At 35.0% G+C, this 21879-nt stretch overlaps 2 protein-coding genes across 2 annotated transcripts; one reads left to right on the forward strand and one right to left on the reverse strand.

The window, feature by feature from the left end:
- Positions 1 to 233: 233 nt before the first annotated feature.
- Positions 234 to 4109, forward strand: LOC138323831 (very long chain fatty acid elongase 5-like). The gene is made up of 3 exons (XM_069268689.1): positions 234 to 431; positions 2241 to 2400; positions 2972 to 4109. Exons 2-3 carry the CDS (start codon positions 2257 to 2259, stop codon positions 3539 to 3541), a joined length of 714 nt encoding a protein of 237 aa, XP_069124790.1. The 5' UTR covers positions 234 to 431; positions 2241 to 2256; the 3' UTR covers positions 3542 to 4109.
- Positions 4110 to 9516: 5407 nt separating this feature from the next.
- LOC138323832 (thioredoxin domain-containing protein 15-like) lies at positions 9517 to 21856 on the reverse strand. Its single transcript, XM_069268690.1, has 4 exons — positions 21808 to 21856; positions 14541 to 15453; positions 14040 to 14170; positions 9517 to 13565 (listed from the first exon to the last, which is right to left on the reverse strand). The coding sequence occupies exons 1-4, from the start codon at positions 21833 to 21835 to the stop codon at positions 13354 to 13356; spliced, it is 1284 nt and encodes a 427-aa protein (XP_069124791.1). The 5' UTR covers positions 21836 to 21856; the 3' UTR covers positions 9517 to 13353.
- Between the last annotated feature and the right edge of the window lie 23 nt (positions 21857 to 21879).

The raw sequence follows: 21879 nt of genomic DNA on the forward strand, positions 1-21879 counted from the left end.
ACAGCATTATCCGGACAATTAGCAATAAAATTACATCTCTATATGTGGGTATGATCAAATGCATTTTAAATATGAAGACAGATAATAAACAATTTAATATTCTTATTTATAGAATTTCTCCCCGTCTTTTTTGTTGTACGAAAATAATCTTTCGGCCTGCTTACATCTTGTCGACGAAGAGAGGCATAATTATTTCCTTTGGTATTGATCATTCAGTGTAAATAAAACAACTTTAACGTCTGGCATATTTCTATCACAATAGTATGTTTTTATGCATTTCATTGTATATATTATCAATGGAACGAATAATAGCACTATACAATATTGATGATAAATAATACAAACAAGATTTTAATACAATGACAGATCCCTGTAACAGGTGCCCGCTCATTAAAGCAGACAACACTTCCTGAAAGGCGTGTCGACGACAGGTAAATTTGAATAGTAAAGAGTTAAAACAACAAGCCGCGATTTTTAAGTGATAGGCTTATTGATTGCGCAACAGCCTTGCATTAGCCATGGCATAGGCTTAACCGTCGGTTGTGGTAAAAACACAAACAAAAAATGCTGCACTCAATCACAGGCGTCTGCATCTGTTCATATAGTATAGGTAGGTTATTATATTTTTCCAAAACCAGATGCAGACGCCTGTGACTCAATTAGCAACATGATAATTTGCTTCTAAATTTTCTGATTGGAGTTCAGAGATGGATCATAATAACAACCAAACAGGACCCTCTTAATTAATTAAGTAATTGAATAGCATATATCCATATATCCATGATACTCCAGGGATTAGTCAACCATAATATACTGTTATTCAATTCTTTTGATGTACATCAAAGGATTTCTGTTGCCTTCAGTTTTACCACAGGAGTTTGATGTTCTGTCAATAATACAATAATACATAGTAAAAATATATAAAAAATAAAGTACCCCTATATTTTATATAGTACGGTATATAGGGGTATTTTTTATATATTTTTACTACATATTATTGACAGAACGTCAAACTCCTGTGGTTTTACTGTGAAATAGTCCATGGGTGTATATAACGTCATGCAGTGATAGTAAACCCTGGAGTATCGGGGGCATGGCATCAAAGTCGAGCAGATTATAAATTTATAATCAAGATTGTCTGTTGTGACCTTAAAGAGGTCAAGGTCACTTATATGTAGAAACTGAATTAATACACCAATCTGGCATGTATTGAACCATTTTAATAATGTCAGCTCCTTTAAGGCATGAACATTATGACTCTTCAAGATTGAAACTATGATGCTAAACTGCTATGTTGTAACATGATAGTTATCACATAAATAGGTCTTAGGAGAGATTGAGGTGTGTAATCGTAATTGTAGGATATTTATTGTATTTGACCAAATCAACACCCTAATCGCTAGTGCCCCCTTTCCCTTTTTGAAGTCTCAATTTCCTCAAATATGTTTCTTTTGATATGTAATTTCTTTTTGTAAATTGATTTATGGTTTATTTGGCACAATACTTTATATGAAAGTCTAATCCAAATTTGGTTCTATTAAGCACCCTCATAATTTTCAATTTGTATTGGGCCCAATACAGTTCATGTCATTATGTCTAATTCAATTTTTATGCACTACTGTTGCTTATTAGGTCAAATACAGTACATGTGTTGGTATAACAAAGTTTGTATCATGTTATCTATTTTCCTATTTTCGAATTTTCAGTCTCTTTTTGGGGAGCTTTCCTGTAAACTTCTAATTAAAAAAAAAAAATGTTTGAAGAATTGGTATTGTTATATAATAGATTAAGTTTAAAGGGCCACTACCTTTCTGAAACGGCTTTTAATTTTTAAAATGGGAATGAAAAACGAGATCGATAATTTTGTAGAGTCACAAAAGTTATTAACTTACCGATAATACTACACGTATCATCACCTTCTGAACAATTTTATTAAAATAAATAAAATGTTAATTTTCATAACGCGGGTCGTTTTATGTTTCCCGCTGTCGTCCTAAATACCGCGCGGTAGTTGACTATCTCTGCGCCAGACGGCAAAACGGCGAAATGACTCTCCACTGTTATCATATATTACGCAGGAAATCTTGCATATGTTTGGTGTTGTAACCTCATCTTAGGCCATCGGTATATATTTTCTGATGTTATTAATGTTTTTTAAGAAACCTTTATGTTTTGCTCCGGAAAGGTAGTGGGCCTTTAATTTACTATTTTAATCCCTATTATAACTATTTAAATTTCAGATTCATCTATCTAAAAATGGCGTACACATTTGAAAGTATAAATAAATTTCTGGTGGTGACTGCCTCACTATGGTCATTTCCGCTGTTCTGTGCCTACCTTATCATGATTATGCTGTCACCAATTTACCAAAGAGTTACCTCCCCTCTCCAAATGAGGCCGGTAAGTATACAACAATATATTAGTCACTATACAGCTGCTTAATCACTTACATTTTAAGCACTTACATTTTAAGTTGTTACTCTGAATACAGTGACTGTTTATCGTTTTCATCCTGGATTACCTTAGTTTCAAAGCCATTTGTGTTCATACAGTCCGGATGGTGGTAACACAAGCTAGATCGATCTGCAGTATATGACATATTGGTATATTTTAAAAGATTTTTAATTGATATATTTTCATTAGTTATTTCAAAATCACTTTGATATACTGTACACATATCTGAAATCAATATCAATATTTTGTAAGTATAATCCTATTTATTCAGGTTCATGGTATATGTAAGATTGGTAATATGAAGATATTATAGAGTTATGTCCCTTATATTGGATGGTTGAATGAGTTTCTTATTAAGATAGTATATATCACACAAGGTGCCACAACATTATTACACAACAAAATGAAACAAACCTGTTGCAATTGTAAAATATAATGTCTGACACTGATGATTTTCCTACTGTTAATTCAAAAAGTTATCTTCACACTTGCACATCTTTTTATTTTTATTTTTCAGGTCCTGATCGTCCACAACTTTGCCTGTTGTGCTGCTAGTCTGTATTCCATGTTTGGGTTACTGTATGGCCTCTCGCACAGTGATTCAACATTCCAGAAAGGACCTTCCGAGTTCATGCTACCATTCTTCAGGATATACTGGATAACTAAAGTTGTGGAGCTGTTAGACACTGTCTTCATGATGTTGCGTCACCGTCGACGACAGATCAGCTTCCTGCACGTATACCATCACTGCTCCATGTTGCTGCTGAGTGACGCTACATACAACTTGTACCCATGGCCTTGTATAGCCTTCTACCTGGCTATCAACTGCTTTGTACACGTTGTCCTATATCTGTACTATGGCCTCAGTGCCTCTTTCCCTGACAAGTCTTTCCCTTGGAAGAAACATATCACACAGTTACAACTTTTACAGTTTTTCATAGGCTTTATTCATGCGACTATAGGCTATCTGTACCATGGTTTTTGTATCTATGGTATATTTTACGGAATGTCTATGACAATTCTTTTTTCAAACTTTTATTACATAGCATACATAAAGGAGAAGAGGCCAAAACTACACAAGTCTTAGGCACATTATATAAAGCACAGTTGAGATATTTTTCGCACATGTTGAAGTTTACACCTTTTATATACTCAGACATCTTGAGCTCTAGAGAGCTCTACGATATGTGTATTAGATGTTTCCATAGTGATTTTAAAGTTTATCATTTTATTGAAAATCATGACCCCAGATGAATTCCTTTAAATCTTTTGCATATAAGAACTGTGTAACATGATTTATTTGTATATATACTGATATGTATATACTATCTTTCATGGTTTTGAGGTTTTGAATTATTTCATAGACAGAAATTGTCTTATTTGCAAAAGAAACAATGATGTTTAAAAATACGCATATATACATGTGCTTCAAATTTTCTTGTATTAGGCAAAAAAACCCATGTCTGTTTAGGGTTACATTAGCAAAAAAACAAAAAGGGTCGATAGGTTGGGAGGATTTTTTTTAAGTGTCTTTCACTCTAAAATAATGGCCGGAACCGGAGTCTGAGATCGGAATCCCAACATTTAACAAAAGAAATTTCGTGGTTTAGTGGGGAAAAATTCAGGGTAGGGGGTAAAAAAATTGGGGTTGGTGGGGAAAAATTCAGGGTAGGGGGTAAAAAAATTGGGGTTGGTCGGGTAAATCTAAACAGGCATAATAATGTTTTTGGCCTTAGTAGTATACATAACTATGGAAATATTTGAAACAATATGTTGCACAGTACGTGTACCACAATAGTTAAATCATGATGGGAACAAGTAATGAAGAGATAAAGCAATATAGACTGTATCCATAGTTGAAAAGAATACATTGTATTATAGTTCAAGGGTTTTGGACTAAGCATAGGTATTTAGCACGCTGGTAAGTCAAAGACCCACTATAGACTAATATATCTCTATTTATTAGTCTATAGTGGGTCTTTGACTTATCAGCGTGCTAAATACCTATGGACTAAGTATATGTGAAGTGAAGATAGTTATCTTGTAAAATCTAAAGGGCCAATAACAATAGACAATTGACATCTGTAGATTTTTTCTTTGTTTTACTTTTAGCCAAGAGACCTAACATCTGATATGGGACTTAAAGTATGCATTAATAATGCTCTATCTAGGTCAATAAAATAAATGACCTTTAAGGTTACAGTAATACCAATATTTTGTATGTGTTTTACATATCAAGACTCATAATAGCTTATATCAAGTGTGTGATGAAATTTAGAAATTATTGTTTATTGATTGCAGATGATGGTAACAGGTCTTGTTGTTTTCAAACTTTTAATCTTCTTTATAAATATAACTATTGTAAGTACATGTAATGTATCCAGGGGCCTTATCTACAAAAACAAAGGATGGTATCGTTTTACTTTGATATCTTGTTTTTTCAAGTGATATTTTGTAATGAATGAGTACAATGTACATATATGTAAATGTTTGTTTATGTATTTGTTTGTTGACAATGGTAAAATATGCAATCAGTTCTGACTACCTTCAGTGCTTTACCTCTTATATAATGTAATCCAACTTTTTAAAAAATATTTTCACATGTTATGAAAGTTTGTGTATTTGATTGGAGATTGTAAATCTCAAAAATCAATCCCAGCGAAAATGTTTCAAATGCAGGTATAGCAGAACCATTTAAGTCATGTAATAAAATATAAAGTATATTAAGTATAAAGTCTTTAGATTTAAAAAAAAACTTGAAATGAAGTTGTCGCAAAATGTTGGTTTACAGTATGTATCTATCAGATGTGACTTCAATTTCAAATGGCAGTATAGCTTTGTCCAAAGTAGCATATGTATCTAACACAATAAATGGGGCCTTATGGTTGATATGCCTCGATATGAAACCACATCTCAATGTGGGGCAGTTGCCAGGTACTGATCACAAGTTGATGGTTTTTAGCTCACCTGTCTCGAAGGGCCATGAGCTTATGTTCCTTTTTCTTATTTCCTCTAAACGTTACTAGTCATAGAGTTCTGCATGGATTTTAAACAAACATCCTTGGTGGAAGAGGAACATAACTTGTATAAATTTTGGCTCTGACCCCCCAAATTTGGTCACAAACATTTTTGGGGAAGGGGAACAGAACTTGTATAAATTTTGGCTCTGACCTGCTGGGGGCAGGAGGGTGGGGCCCAATAAGGGAAATTGAGGTAAATCCTATTAATCGCTACTTGTCCTAAAGTTTTGCATGGATTTTGACCAAATTTAGCCACAAACATGCTTTGGGGAAGGGGAACAGAACTTGCATAAATTTTGGCTCTGACCCCCTTTGGGCAGAAGGGGCGGGGTCCAATAGGGGAATTAGAGGTAAATATTCAAATTCCTTCAGAAAAGAAACAATGAACCTTTATTCAGAACATTACTTGGCATTACAAACCAGGTGAGCGAAACAGGCCCTCTGGGCCTCTTGTTCACCAGATACTCCGGTTTCACCTCCTAAACCTGGCACGTCCTAACATAGTCTAGCTATTAATAGGACGTTAAATCAAACTAACACATAAAGCGTGTGTATATCAGTTTTTCTTGCCATTGATGATAATTCATAATCCGCCAACACCACCAGACTTGTCATTGAAGAAACACAGTGAGATTAGCCATATTACTTTTGTTATATAGATTATCTGTCGTATACACTATACCTTTATGCAATTGTTTGTGAAGAAGTGATATGTTTTATTGTTATGAACTTGATTTCATTAGCTGATCTCATTTTAGTTTCACTGATATAGTTGGTAAAGTATTTTTATTTCTGATATTACATATTTGAACCTTGTTCACTCGCACTAAAAAAATGGGAGCCTGGTCAATTTGAAACACAACTGTAATTTTTGATTGCAACCAAAATCTATACTAAATATGCAAGTTCACTTTATTTGAATAATCTTGCATTTGAAATTACCACAGTCCCTAATTTTAATTAAAATATTACAGGGTTTGTTAATGTTTATTGATGTAAATTTTACCTTTTAACCCACTGATTTAAATATCAATAAATACTCAGGGGTACATATGTGTCATGGAATTTGCATATATAGTGTAATATATATACATGTATATATATAGCCAGAGCCTTTTTGTTTTGTAAATCTATAAAAGTTTTATTACACTTGTTGTAAATTGTACAGAAGTTATGAGCTCTTCATTTAGGTGTGTATAATGTTTTTTGCAAACTACCTGGTATGCAGTTGTGTTGTTTTCACTAATGCTTAGATTTAGGGTATTTTACCATAAAGTTTTACTGTAAAATGTAGATTTTAAGTTACATTATGTAGGTAGTAAAACTAGCACCAATCATGATGAAGTCCTAAAGATTTCCATAAAATTAAGATATTAAGGAGCTGTTCATTTTTTTAAACTAGGTCTTTGATTACAGTATGCCTTTGATCAGTCTTGATGAACATATAGTAATACAGATTTTTAAAGTTTCATATTGGCTTTTGATCTAAACTTAGACATACAAAAATCATCAGATCTGAAATAATGTGAACAGCTGACTTTGTTCTGCAGGAATAAACAAAAACAGCCAAAAATGTCAAAAATGAAAATGAAACTGTTGAAATGACAAGAATGAGAGATATTAAAGTATTTGTTTCTCACCTATCCACAGGCTTTCTTGGAAATCCAAATACATGTATTTCATTAACTCATTCATTGCTGAAGAAACATTTAAGCTCTTCTAATTAAAGGATGGATCATTTCATTATGAATTTTCAGGGGTAGATGACAAAAAGATTAGACACTTCCTCCTAAGACTGATCCCATGTATTGGACGTATCTTAATCATAGTTTCTGTCTCTCAACTAACATCTAGTATATGTATTTAATTTTTGCCGCATTGGTATAGCTGTTGGTTTTATCATTGTAGGGAACTACAATGTAGGTTCCTGTTATTTCCTTGTCATGCTCATGACAGGAATTTGTATTTTCACTGTTCTTCAACACGTTTACAGCAACACATAATCTATGATCATATGAATTCCATATATTTTATAAACCTGAAAGATCATTATAATAACAATTGATATTTTTATATTTATATTTCAGAGATGAATATGTGGTAATTATTTACCTGAATGTTACATTTACCAAAATTTATATTTTTGTTCACACTTGTCTCATGTTGACGGAGAATCTGTTGTGACCGATATATTTCATTTGATCATCAGTATGCATCAGAATTTAGTTCATAGCATAAAATAAATCAAAAGGAATCACACACGAAAGTTTGTAGTAGTATAATTGGCTTCAGAAAAAGACAGGCCAATCCTAACAAATTCTATGTATTGAAACTATAATTGGAATCCCACTATTGATTGTACCATGCTTTGCTACACTATCCATGGGTCAGCTCGGCTAAAAAATCTCATTTTGACAGATTCCTTCTGATTTCAGTATAGCATAGCTGTGCAATCAACCATGGATCTCCGGTGATGGCATAGAAACATAGCTTACGCTTGAGTCTATAGATAAATGAACTTGAAATCATTTTACTTTTGGTCCTTTTATGTAACAAGTTCCGTGCTGCAAGTATTCATATACATGTATGTGCCATTATTACAAATACAGCAAAGTGCTTGACAAAGTGCAATTTAAATTTTTTCAAGTTGTTAAAGGGGCCAAGATATTATAAGTTAATAGAAGTCTCTAATCTATTATCTGCTATGATATGATGCCAGATATACTTTCTGATAGTCAAAGTCTAAATATTGATGTTGTTCTGAATGATTATTGTGACCAAAACAAATTATTGTCAAAATGTACACATTTTGTTTTATCTTCACTTTAATATGAAAAATTAAACAGAAAATCTCAATAAAAGATACACATAAGTAATTGTTTAAAATAAGATTTGTTTGTTTTATCTTAATTTGCTATACATGTACATATTGTTTTGATAGAGCTGGCAGCACCCTTTAACCCTTCCGGAGTAGTCCAAAGACTAAAAGGGAGATAATCAATAGCCCTATGAATATGGAGCAACAATAAGTGGCATTGAATGATGAGGTTGTTTTTTTGTCTGTCTAAAATTTTATATGAAGAATATAGTCAAAGTTTAAAAAGCAGTGATAGATCCCTCTGTCCATTGTCAGACATAGATCATTCTTCGGTGGGCATCTAGCCCGAGATACTCTGGCCCTGACACCAGACTTAAGACATTTTGACAGACCTGGCCCGATACCAAACGGTGTCGGCTTATTCCAGGTTTTCGAGTACTACTGCGCTCTGGCCCTAAACCAGACATCTATCTGTCATAATGTCTAAGTCTGGTGTTGGGGCCAGAGTATCTCGGGCAAGTGGGCATCAAGATCCTTCCGGGATCTCTTGTTAGGTCATGATGCCCGCCATCTGTGAAATTTGGCTGAATCTTGTCTGAAATGATCCTGACATGGACCCTACCAAGTGTTGTTTTATTTTTCGGGTCAATCCAAAGTCCAAGATGGCCACCACAACCGCCAACTTGCAAACAGATTTGAACTTCTTCTCGAAGTTCTATCTGTGGGATTTGGCTTAAATTTGCCTGAAATGATCCTGACATGGTCCCGACCATGGGCTATTTTTCCAGTTGATTCAAAATCCAAGATGGCCATCACAACTGCCGTCTTGAACACACAACAGATTTTGAGCTTCTTCAAGTTCTACCAGTGGGATTTGGCTGAAATTTGCCTGAAATGATCTAGATATGGTCCTGACCAAGTACAATTATTTTTGGAGTTCTTCCTAATCCGAGATGGCCAGCATGACACTGTTTCTAATAAATTTCCTATTGCTGTTGCTAACATTGTCAGATGACCGTTTATGCCAGTGAGCCTCTTGTTTTAATTGCCCTATATAATGATAATGTTTATCGCAATATAACCATACTGCTATAGTTGGTACCAGAATTTTTTTTTCTCCTATCGGTAAGGACAATCGGCCATTTAGAGAGGACAAGTTGGTCCACTCAATGAATGGTGTTTTATGAAGTTCAATTTATAGCTACAAAAAACTAAACTAAATCATCTTTAGATCATTGCATTTATTATCAACATAAATTTGCAGACTTTAGAAGTCTGAAGCACAAATTTTTTCATTTCACTCCTCATACAGAAAGCTCCTTTCACAATGAAGTATACTAATCAAAACAAATCACAACATAATCAACAGAACACAGTATAACTACAGGTATTGGTAATATCATCAACATTTGTTTGTCAATTAAAAAACTGATTAATAAAGACCGAACAAAGAAACAGAAAAATAACACACAGTATCAATTTTAACAACAATACATGTCATACATCTGTCCCTGTCTCCACATAGGGACAGGACACATGGAACGTAGAAGACATATAGGACAGTATGTGAAATGGCCATGGGTAACACTAAATGCCTCCCCCATTTCATGATGGAAGCTACTCCTGTAACACAAATGGAAGTGGTCAGTTTATTTACCATTGAATGTTACTGTAATGTTTTACAAGTGCTTCCTCATGCTAAACCTCTAATAAAGTTGGGGTAGAACTAAAACCTAAACATATAATATGTATTGCTAAATCCTCAGCATCAACCAGGGTGTGCATAGTGTTACTCATGTCCTGTCCTGACCCGTCTTATCCCACTTAGATACCCGGGTACATGTAGTTGCAGAGAGTACTAGTATGTCTTACAGACTTTTTCAGTTCACATACTTATGTACATTGTTCAAGACAGAACATGATCCAATTCTCACCATCATATATTACACTACAGCTTACCCTTAGCCTGTGGTTTGTCTCCCCTTAGTAAACATCAGGGCCCAGTTGTTCAAAAGATGATTAAGCTAATCACAGTTTAACGACAATTTAAATCAAGATAAACTATTTTCTGGTAATACAAATTTTACAAAGTTTTACAAGAATCTTAAAAGCTCTTTTCTCTTCTTACTTGATGAGTTTAGTGGAGATACATAATCATAAATTTTGCAGTAAATGAGAAATGAAAATTTCACTAATCATATGAAAGCTAACAATGCTTTGAACAACCGGGCCCAGATGTTGAACATATTAACAGCTCGACATTGTGTTTTATATCATTTAATGATATGACCAATACAAAATCTTTGGAATCTCGATCAACACACATAAATGCATTTAATAGTGATGGTTCAAGGACTAGATATGACAGATAAATATTGAACACATTTATAGATTTTACCTCTGACTTTTATAACAATAATTTCTTGGCATTTAGGTCAACATGCACTATGATGAACGCATCACCATGTAACATAATTCTAAAATATTGGTAAACTTGTCTTTTATATTTACCTGATTCAGTTTTATATAACATGAAATAAACAGTCTAAAATTAATGCCCCTAAATGCTAACACCAGCATGTGACATTGGCCCTACCTGATAACTTGATTTCAAACATGGCACTCAGAAACAAGAGATCCCAGAGGGATCTTGGCGCCCACCAAAGAATCATCTATGTCTGACAAAAGAAAGAGGGATCTTTTCTCTGCTTTTCAAACTTTTACTACATATTACTACATATGAAATTTGAGAAAGATCCTTTGAGTACTTTCTGAGATATTTCACAGTAACAAACTTCAATTATCAAAATCTAAGATGGCTACCTGTCTGCCATCTTTTTTTTTACCAATCAGTCCGAAAACACAATTGCCACAATTAAGGTCCTAGTGGAACTTACAAATAAAATTTGAGACAGATCACTTCAGTACTTTCTGAGAAATAGTTGTAACAAGCTTTAACTATCAAAATCCAAGATGGCAGCCTGTCGACCATCTTGTTCATCGATCTGTCCCAAAATTCAATATGCACAACTAGACCCCTAGGGGAACCTGAACATGCAATTTGAGACATATCCCATTAATACTTTTTGAGAAATAGTTTTAACAAGCTTCAACTATCAAAATCCAAGATGTCAGCCTGTCCGTCATCTAGTTCACGGATCAGTCCGAAAATGTGATTTACACAACTAGACCCCTAGGGGAACCTGCACATGCAATTTGACACAGATTCCTTCAGCACTTTCTGAGAAATAGCAGTAACAAACTTCAATTGTCAAAATTCAAGATGGCATCCTATCGGCCATCTTGTTCACCGATCGGTACCAAAATGAAATATGCATAAACAGGGACCTAGGGGAACCTGCACATGAAATTTGAGACAGATCCCTTCAGTACTTTCTGAGAAATAGTGGTAAAAAGCTTCAACTATCAAAATCCAAGATGGCGGTCTGTCGGCCATCTTGTTCACTGATCAGTCCAAAAATGCGATATGCACAACTAGACCCCTTGGGGAACCTGCACATGCAATTTGACACAGCTCCCTTCAGTACTTTTTGAGAAATAGCGGTAACAAACTTCAGTTGTCAAAATTCAAGATGGCGACCTGTCGGCCATCTTGAAGACTAATTGGTCCCAAAATGCAATTTGCACAATTGGGGCCCTAGGGGAGCCTACATATGAAATTTGAGAAGAATCCTTTCTGCACTTTCTGAGAAATAGCGGTAACAATCTTTAACTATCAAAATCCAAGATGGCTACCTGGCGGCCATTTTGTTGACTGATTGGTCCCAAAATGCAATATGCACAACAAGGGCCCTAGGGGAACCTACATATGAAATTTGAGAAAGATCCCTTCAGTACTATATGAGAAATAGCCGTAACAAGAATTGTTAACAGACGGACGGACGGACGGATGACGGAGCTCGGACGAAAAGCGATTTGAATAGCCCTCCATCTGGTGATGGTTGGCTAAAAATAATGGGCACAATGCTCCACATTAGTTAATTTGCAGACTTGTTAGGAATCTGCATTCCATGTTACCTTACATAAACACCACATACATGTGATCATCAGACTAACCTTATCAAAATTAATGTTACACAAGGAAAATCATTTGCTTAAGGCTACATATGTACACCTATATGTACAAAAGAGTATAGAATAGGAATGACAAATGACTATCACAGCCCTGTAGCTTTGAATAACAGACATGTCACATACAAGCAGTCCTTTGTACCATAACACAACATTGGTTACCTTTCACCTGGTAATTGTGGATGCTTTAGAGCTTTCTTTCAATCAAAAGAATTTTAAACATTTGCTTGATCTACAGTATGTAGTCCATCCCTTGAGGCAGACATGAACTCATAACCTCTCCATTGAGCTTGAATTACAAACCATGGATAATATATAATCTTTCATTGTCATTCAACTATAAAAGTATCAGAGTAAATGCTAGAAAATGTGTTGTAGTTTGTTATGGTAGGAATGAACTAGAAGCAGTTATACCATACACTCCCGGTAACAACTAAGGATACCCTGAACAACCAGAACAGCATATATATGTACTGCAGTTTCTGGTAAATACCTGGTTCATGTTTTGCGATCCATCTAATACTTATATGGTAGGTCATAAGCAAATGTCCTTACAAATTGGTTTGGTCATAAGGGCTAGGAGGACTGGCCAGTTGATAGCCAGTTCTGTTTTGTCCTCCTGTGACTATTCTAACAACTGATATGGTCAGTTGGAGCCCAAGCATGTTTTGTGATCACTCTAATTGTTGGTATTGTCAGCAGGATGGTGTTCCAGCCAATATGCCATGTGACCCTGCTGATCTGGACATTGGTACGATCAGTCTATGTATTGGTGACGTTCCACAATGTATTGTAATGTTTGGTACAGTCATTCCTCGTGTTGATGTTCCTGCTACTGTCCCCTATGGCTAATCTCATTGCTGATATAGCCAGGCCACAGTATGTACTCCGTTTGATGAACACTGAATTTGTTGGTCTGGTCAGCGCTATCCCGACCATGTCCTGAGACTCTTCTAACCTTTGTTGTGGTCAGTCTATGTGTTGGTGCTCCTGCCAGAGTATGCGTACCTTAGTGATACACTGCTGACCATAGGTAGACTGGACAAAGACAATACCGGTGAAAATAAGGACAAAAAGCCACGCCACCCACAGCAGATAATCGGTCTCCTCCGTTGGTATGCTAGATAAGGGCCCTTCATAGTCCTTCTCAGTCACATTCACCGAGCTGTTCGGCTCCAATCCTGGCGACAAAGCAAGAGTATAACTCTATGTTATATATCTGTATGATTACCAAAAATTTAGACAGAAAATAATAACAGAATCCATCTTAAAAAGCAAACGGATATTGGGTTTATTTCCATTTCTTCTCTTGTCACTGTCTCCATATTCAAATTCATCAGTAGCATGTGCTGCATGAGCCTGCATCTTTCATTTTTTTCATATATGGCAAACCAAACTGCATTAAGTTTTTAAGGAGACAAAGCTGTTTAATCATTTGTAACAAACGGACATAACTCTGAAATTGGTGGAGATATCTTGTTCCAATAAAGGTTTAAATCAAAACACACAAATGCAACCATTAATCACATCTACTTGTACAGAACCAAATAATTCCAACAAAATGACGAGCACCTGTCATGATGAGTTAATTGTACAGCATGTACCATTCACTTTATTATATTACACTTTATTAAAGCGTAATATAATTTACATACCTGTAATATTTCTGACAAAAGATGCCAAGTTGTCAAAGCTTTTGTCTGTCTGGTTAAACCGTACCAATGCCCTGGACTGGTGGAAAAGTAGGATGTTTGGTACTAGGACAGTTCCAAATCTGGCATTCAGGCTGAAAAGTAAGCATTATATCACTTATCAGATATTAAGTTTCACAAGCATGAAGCATCAAAAACCAAACACACAATCAGTAAATACAGTGTAAAAGATGGTATTATTATATATAATTATATTATATTACAAAAACAAACATATGGATAGTATTAATGAATGTCAAATACATTATGTACAACATGTATATAATATGTAAAACAATATATTGGTTTGTAACTTATTTTCTCTGTTAGGTTCCTATGAATACCTGATACCAGCTGGTAAGCAGTAATGTTTTTACTGTTTTAAAATATTTAATGATTATTTGATCCTATTATATGACACTTGCTGATCAGATGATTGTAATACGGTAATTTACATGTGCTTACTTGCTGAATTGGGCAGCATCGACTGCCAGAACCTCAAGCTGGGGGAACGCCCTAGCCAAAGCATTGTAATTCGGTGCCATTTTAGCACAGAACGGACACCATGGAGCAAAAAACAACACCAGGACACAGTCCGACACACTTTCATTCTTGTCGAAGTTTAGAGCATTTAAAAGCCCTGTGTTGTTAACGATCTTTACTGTAAAGTCTGTTACATTTTCATCTGTGTAGTTCCTCCCGCTGCACTGAAATCTGACCTTTTTATCGGTTTTATTTGTAAGTTCATCCTCCTCCCCTACGGATTTATCTAGTGTAGCATTCTCCAAAACTTGTGTGAAATTCAGCGATGAGGCATTGCTATCTAAGGTAGGTATATCAGCTAACACTTCAGAGCTACTCTCCAACACAGGGTCAACAATACTCTTTAGAATGTTTCCAAAAGACAAGTATTCGTGATAACTCTCATTTGAAGTATCAGCATGAGCATCCAGTTCCTTTATCTCCTCTCCAGTTTTATCATTTGAAATTTCATTTTGATCCTGGACGATCTTTGATTGGTCCTGAACAATATCTTCTTCATTGTCTTCTAATGAGTCATCTTTACTTTGAGTAGATTCTTTTATAGCAGAGTTTTCATTATCTTGTGGTGAAAATGTCCTCTCACTTTTTTCATAATTTGATTCTTTAACAACATTGTCACTGTTCCCGCTCTCTGGATTGGTAGAGTCAGAATTTCTTTCTTTCACAGTGTCATGGTTATCACTATTTACTAAACTATCTGTGTTCGGGATTTCACCGAGGGTCTCGGATTCAGATAATGTCTTTTGATATTCAACATACTCCTCAGATGTTGTCCTGTCCTGCTTGTCAACATCTGCACTAACCATGGGATGTGCCAAGGAGTACAGCAAGATTCCTGCAGAATAATGTCAAACAAATATTATAAATAATGATGATTATGCATGAGTCTTTTACGCATTATATATTTTTGACATTCAAAATTACACATAGAACTCTTCAAAATTTTAGATGGAATATATGACTCCGAATGTTGTAACATTTTATCTTTATGGAAAGATGCAACGGACCGCGAGAGCAGCAGGGGGCATAGGAGGAAGCTATTCCATACAAGATCAAACTATGAGATTAGGAGAAACTTTTTTTCACTAAGAGCTACTAAGATATGGAACGATCTACCAGAGAATGTAGTGATGGCGCCAAATATAAACTCCTTCAAAAATGCGTTAGACAAACATTGGAAAGAACAAGAACTCTTATACAACTACAAAGCCTTTATACATCATTAATTTATTATTATTACCGGATAAAAATGTATTAACTGTAAACTCTATATTTTGTCTGAGTCTGGTATAGAGGACTTTACATATAAGTCCTGAACCAGAAATAAACTTATCTTATCTTATCTTATCTTATCTTACACAAATTAAAGTTCAACGGTTGTAGATATCAGCTTTTTGGACTTTTGAAAGAAAAAATAAAATTTATGTCCCCTAGGCCTTGATGAAATGGAGGGAGAATTGGAGATGTGAGAGTATATAAAGAAGTTATCAATGTCCGCTCCGTCCCATCCTGTACCATTTCAATTTCATATGGAGGCAGGGGCATTTCTAGCTTAAAAGATCATACAACCAGTAGTGACACCATGTATACTGTGTATTGTGACCAAATTCCATAGTTCTACAATGACTGCCTGTGAATGATCTCTGATATCTTTGATCTAGAATTGAAATAGGAGTTTTGAAATAATAGAATAACCTACAGGTACTTATATGTACCAAAAAAATGGAGAGAGAGCAGTGATTTTCATATTAAGTGCACAAAAACAGTACATTTAACAGATACAGTAGATTTATTGAAGCAGTAACAGAGAAATAAAAAGCATCACTAAATTATTTGAAACATGCAAAATTACCATAAAATCAGTTTTACAAAAAGGTGCGTAAATGTCCTTGAGTATCGAATTTAGATATCTTTACACATTATAACTACTAATTAGCAATTTGATTATATTCTCAATTCTAGATTAAAAGATAAAACTAATTTATTTGAAATTGTGATGATTAATTAAAGATTTGGACAAGACATATTTGCATAATTTTAATCCATAATTCAAGAGACTTGTGATTTATTCACTGGAAATCTACAAAGATTATGTATCAGTATATATCTGTACATTAATTATATTCTAAATTCATTTTTATCATGTAAAGATTGATTCATTATTCATTATTTACATAAATCTCTTTTAATCCTGCTATTTTTAGTTTTCTCTGGCAATAAATCCTGGAAAATATTGCATTTTTTTCAATAAATAATTCACTTTAATCTAGAAGAATTAAGAATAATTTGCAATAATTAATATTCATTTTGTTTGCAATCTTCCATATCATTGTTTAATTAAACAAGAGTTCCACAGGGCCTGTAAGCTTCATATGGCCTAATAGGTACTATCTTTGAAGAACTTTATGACTGGGTTTGGGTTTTGGATTTATTAGTTTAACCTCCTATTAACAGCCCGATTATTTAAGGAAGGTTTGTTGGTGAAGGAAAGATAGAGCACCCCGAGAAAAACCACCAACCAGTGGTCAGTACATGGAAACTTCCCCACTTGGGATTCAAACTCGTGACCTAGAGGTGGAGGGCTTGTGGTAATATGGCGAGACATTCTAACCACTCCTCCACCGCGGCCTCTTTATGACTAGTATTTTTTCTATCTAAAAGTACTACAGTGTACTTCTATTTCCCACTCTTTGGTTCTGTCCCTCTTGTCCCCAAGGGGGTTTTATAGCTATGATAATTTAGATTTATACATCTTATATTTAGATTACTTTTTAAATATAATTTGCATGACTATATCCACAAAGAGACACATACAAATTAAATTTGACAAAGGAAATTCTTTCTGTACTTTCTGAAAAATAGCAATAACAAACTTAAATTGTCAAAATTCAAAAAGTCTGCTTGCCAGCAATCTTGTTTTTTTAATTCATCCTAAAATATGCATAACTAGGCATCAATGGGAACCTATATGTGAAATTCGCCTTTTCCAGAGTACAAAGTAAATTTGGTTTAATCATGTGACTTTCATCACCACGTGACTTTATTTAGGGCACATTTGAAACATAATGACAGCATATCCAATGGTTGTACACAGGTGAAATATTACACATTTTAAAAGGAAATGCATGAGAAATCAGTTTAGACACTACACAGGTAAAAGTCACATGTAAGTTACAGCATCAAATGGAACCATCACATAGAAGTTAGAAATCAACAATAGCTGATGTCTCACTCAAAAACATTTCGTAATTTAGTTTTTTTCTTTATAATCTATAACAAGTAAGAAATAGTGAATATACAACATAATCTTGTTTTAAGGCAGTCTTTGTTTCGTGACCAGCCAAATATTACCAACAAAGAACTTACTCGTACATTTGTAATCTTTGTCTAGTGTCACACCATACACCATGTCAGAAAGAAATGTGCCCTAATTTTTTGTGTGGTCACATGACCAAAGCAACATTTTCTATCTCCCACCTTAAAGAGATCTTGTATCACGGATTCAGTGTATTTGAAAAAGATCTCTTCAGTACCTTATTAGAAATAGGAAAAACAAGAATTGTTTATGGATGAGAGAGAGATAAACTGGCCACCAGACCCTTAGTTGTTGATAAGACTTTCTCAGCAGAGTTCTTTACTAGATTATCTCCCCCTAGTAAGAATCAGACATGTGTTGTACTGTAGTAGAGACAAAACTAATTGGGCAAAATTATTGTGGTTTTTTTTCTTCTCAATATTTAGGGGAGTAGCTAGAGGCTTTGACATATATATGCAAGCCCAGGCAAGGGGTCTGGGGGCCGCCTAGGCCCTAAACAGGTCCAGGGCAGCGCCCTGGTTGGGAGGTTCAGGGGGCTAACCACCCCCCCCCCCCAACCCATGATAATTATGCATTCATGTTTTACTCGCTTCTGTTCCATTTGCAAGTACAAAATGTATCAAAATCCGATGATAAGTCCTACATGTATCTTGAGTGACTCTAAGGGGATTTGAGGATAGATGAATGGAACTCTCTTATGTTACGGATTTTTAAAAATATGCAAGAATCGAATCATATGTATATTTATTTGTGAAAGAAGTGAAAGCATATAAAAACGGCGCCTCATATTATAAAACATAAAAGTCGCACTGATAGAAAAATATAGTATACAAGATTTTATCTTCATAAAGCCTGTCTTGATGGGAATTTTTATTTCTCTATATCATTCCAACAAGTGTATGTCAGTAGATTGTACGTTGAGTCTGGGTTGGGATTTTAGAAGAATAATCCCATATCTAGATAAGGTGGCTTATTCCTATTTTGAGGACTGAGAAGAATCTAGTTCGTTAAACCTGCCTATATTATTAGGCTTTCTAACTTTTTTCGCCTTATATATAGACTATATATATATATAGACTATATATAAGGCAAAAAAAAAACATAAAAAAGAGCCTAATAATATAAGCAGGTTTAGCAGACTATTTCTGTGTCATTTTTTGATATTTCACCTGTAGGACTTTAACTTTGCATGTCTTTCTGTTTAAGCTTGAAGAAGTCATCTTGTCATTAATTGTGTCTTCTTCATATTTACGCACCAAACAAGACAAGCACTTAACACCCAGAAGCCGTAGGTTGATAGTAATAAACAGATAAGACTTCAGGTTGCCATTTCCGGACTTCCAAAACTGCACAGGCATATTTCAGCTAATTTAACTAATTAAATCATCTACATTTAGGTTATTTTTTACTTTAATTTTACACGGGTGATTGCACTACACTACGCTACCGACGATACACTTTATACTGCACACTGAATTCTTGTTTTCACCAGAACAATAAAAAAAAATGAAATTACATGTATAAAAGTACCAATAAAAATTATCATGTATTTTGTAAAAGTATCCTAAATTATAACAATTTTACGTTGTTTTATGCTGTAAGAATTTTTTTCATTTTATTTAAATTGTGCAAAATTTTAAAGTTGTGTTTCTTGTAATTTTCATCATCACAAACTCTCATAAAACATACAATTTGTGAATATGGATACGTATACATGATGTTCAGATCCATGAAAACACTAATTTACTATTGACACCGAGGTAAATGTTGCATTAAATATCACACGCTTTGAAAGAACCGCCACAGTCAACGCCATGTTTCAAATTTTTGGGTAATATCGGAAAACCGAGTAGCATCATTTGACCAACATGGGCGATATCCATATCAATATTGGAACCTCCATAGCCGTATCATGTGGTTAATTACTGCAATACCCATACAGATTGGAATAGATCGGACCAGTTCAGATAACAATACCCATACAGATCGGAATAGATCGGACCAGTTCAGATAATTCTGAGCTATTTTTTAACGTTATACACACTAAAAAACTTGAAGCCAAACAAATCACCAGGATTAGATAACATGCACCCGGAATTCTTAAAGAAGACTGCCTCCTCTATAGCAACTCCACTTGAAATCATTTTCAACCAAACACTGAAGGAAGGGACTATCCCCGATCAATGGAAACAAGCTCGAGTATGTGCTATTTATAAAAAGGGGGATAAAAGTGCAGCGGGAAACTACAGGCCTGTTAGTTTAACCTCAGTCATATGCAAGGTCATGGAGACTCTAGTGAGAGAACATATAAACAAATTCATGCGTATAAATGGTCTATTTTCACCCAAGCAATATGGCTTCATATCAGGACGATCAAAGTCCCTACAACTCCTAGAGGTATTAGACAAGTGGACTGAAGCCATAGATAAGGGATTGGGGATAGACTGTGTATACATGGATTATCAAAAAGCTTTCGACACAGTGCCACACAGACGGCTAACCAACAAGCTACGCGACGTAAACAACACGTCTCAATTAAGGAAACCAATTCCGAATGGACAGAAGTATCATCTGGAATCCCACAGGGGTCAGTTCTTGGTCCACTACTGTTTGTTATATTTGTCAACGATCTACCGGAAATAGTCAACTCTGACATGTACCTGTTTGCAGATGACACCAAGATATTTAAAATAATAAGTAAGCGAGAAGATGAATGTACACTACAGAAGGATCTCGTGACAATGGGGACCTGGAGCGATACTTGGCTGTTGAGAATGCATCCTGAAAAATGTAAACACATGCACATAGGTCGACACCAGCGTATCATGGAAGGAGCAACAGGGACATATAAATTACTAGGAAACAACCTCATGAAAACGGACAAGGAAAAGGATATTGGAGTAACTATTGATAACGAGCAAACATTTGATAACCATATAAGCAAAAAAGTAAATAAGGCCAATCAGATTTTTGGCCTACTTAGAAGAACTTTCAATTTCATGAACTCTAAATCTTTCATCCCATTATATAAAAGTTTGGTAAGAACACAACTGGATTACGCAAGCTCGGTATGGGCCCCGTTCAAGGTTAAGGACATCGACAGACTAGAAGCTGTTCAACGCAGAGCAACGAAGAGTCTTCCAGAAATGGGCAATCTAACATACCCAGAAAGGCTTAGAATACTGAAGCTCCCAACATTGTCATATCGACGTGCCAGAGGAGATATGATAGAACTTTATAAAATGATAAACGGCATATACGACAAAGAAGCATGTACCTTCATACAACTCTGGAAGGATGTAGCAGAAAGACACAGTAACAGAGGAAACTCGAAAATGCTCTTCCCACAACAAGCCAAAACCTGCCAAAACAAGCCAAGCTGCGAAGCAACGCCTTCAAAATTCGAACTGTCAAACTTTGGAACAGTCTACCAGAAAGCGTCGTCTCAGCGCCTAATATCAACACCTTTAAAAATAGATTAGATAAAAACTGGCAAAATCAGGACATAGTATACAACTACAAAGGAAATATCACTGGAAGTGATCCTTAAATTATGTAAATGATGGACCTTGAGTCCGGTGAAGAGAAACTTACACGTTCCTGTACTGGAAATAAATCTTATCTTATCTTAATCTTAAACTGACCGGTTTAGAGAAGTTCCACTGTAGATACGCCTGTTCGACGGAAGGGAGGCAACTCTAATTGAAGCAACACGATAATGAACAATATATCGGTTTTGTGCTTTCGTATTGAGGATTAGAAGAAAATATTAGTATACAAAAGAAGCAAAAGTAACTTTCTTCATCGCCAAACGTCGTATTCAAGGAATGCGAATATGTATATATTATTAATTTCATAGTCAAGTCATACAACCTGATATTATCCACAGTAATGCGGCCATTTTTCCTGCATACACGAAGCCTTTTTGTACTGACTTCTCTGATT

This window comes from Argopecten irradians, chromosome 5 (assembly GCF_041381155.1).
Source record: "Argopecten irradians isolate NY chromosome 5, Ai_NY, whole genome shotgun sequence".
Classification (NCBI taxonomy): Eukaryota; Metazoa; Mollusca; class Bivalvia; order Pectinida; family Pectinidae; genus Argopecten; species Argopecten irradians.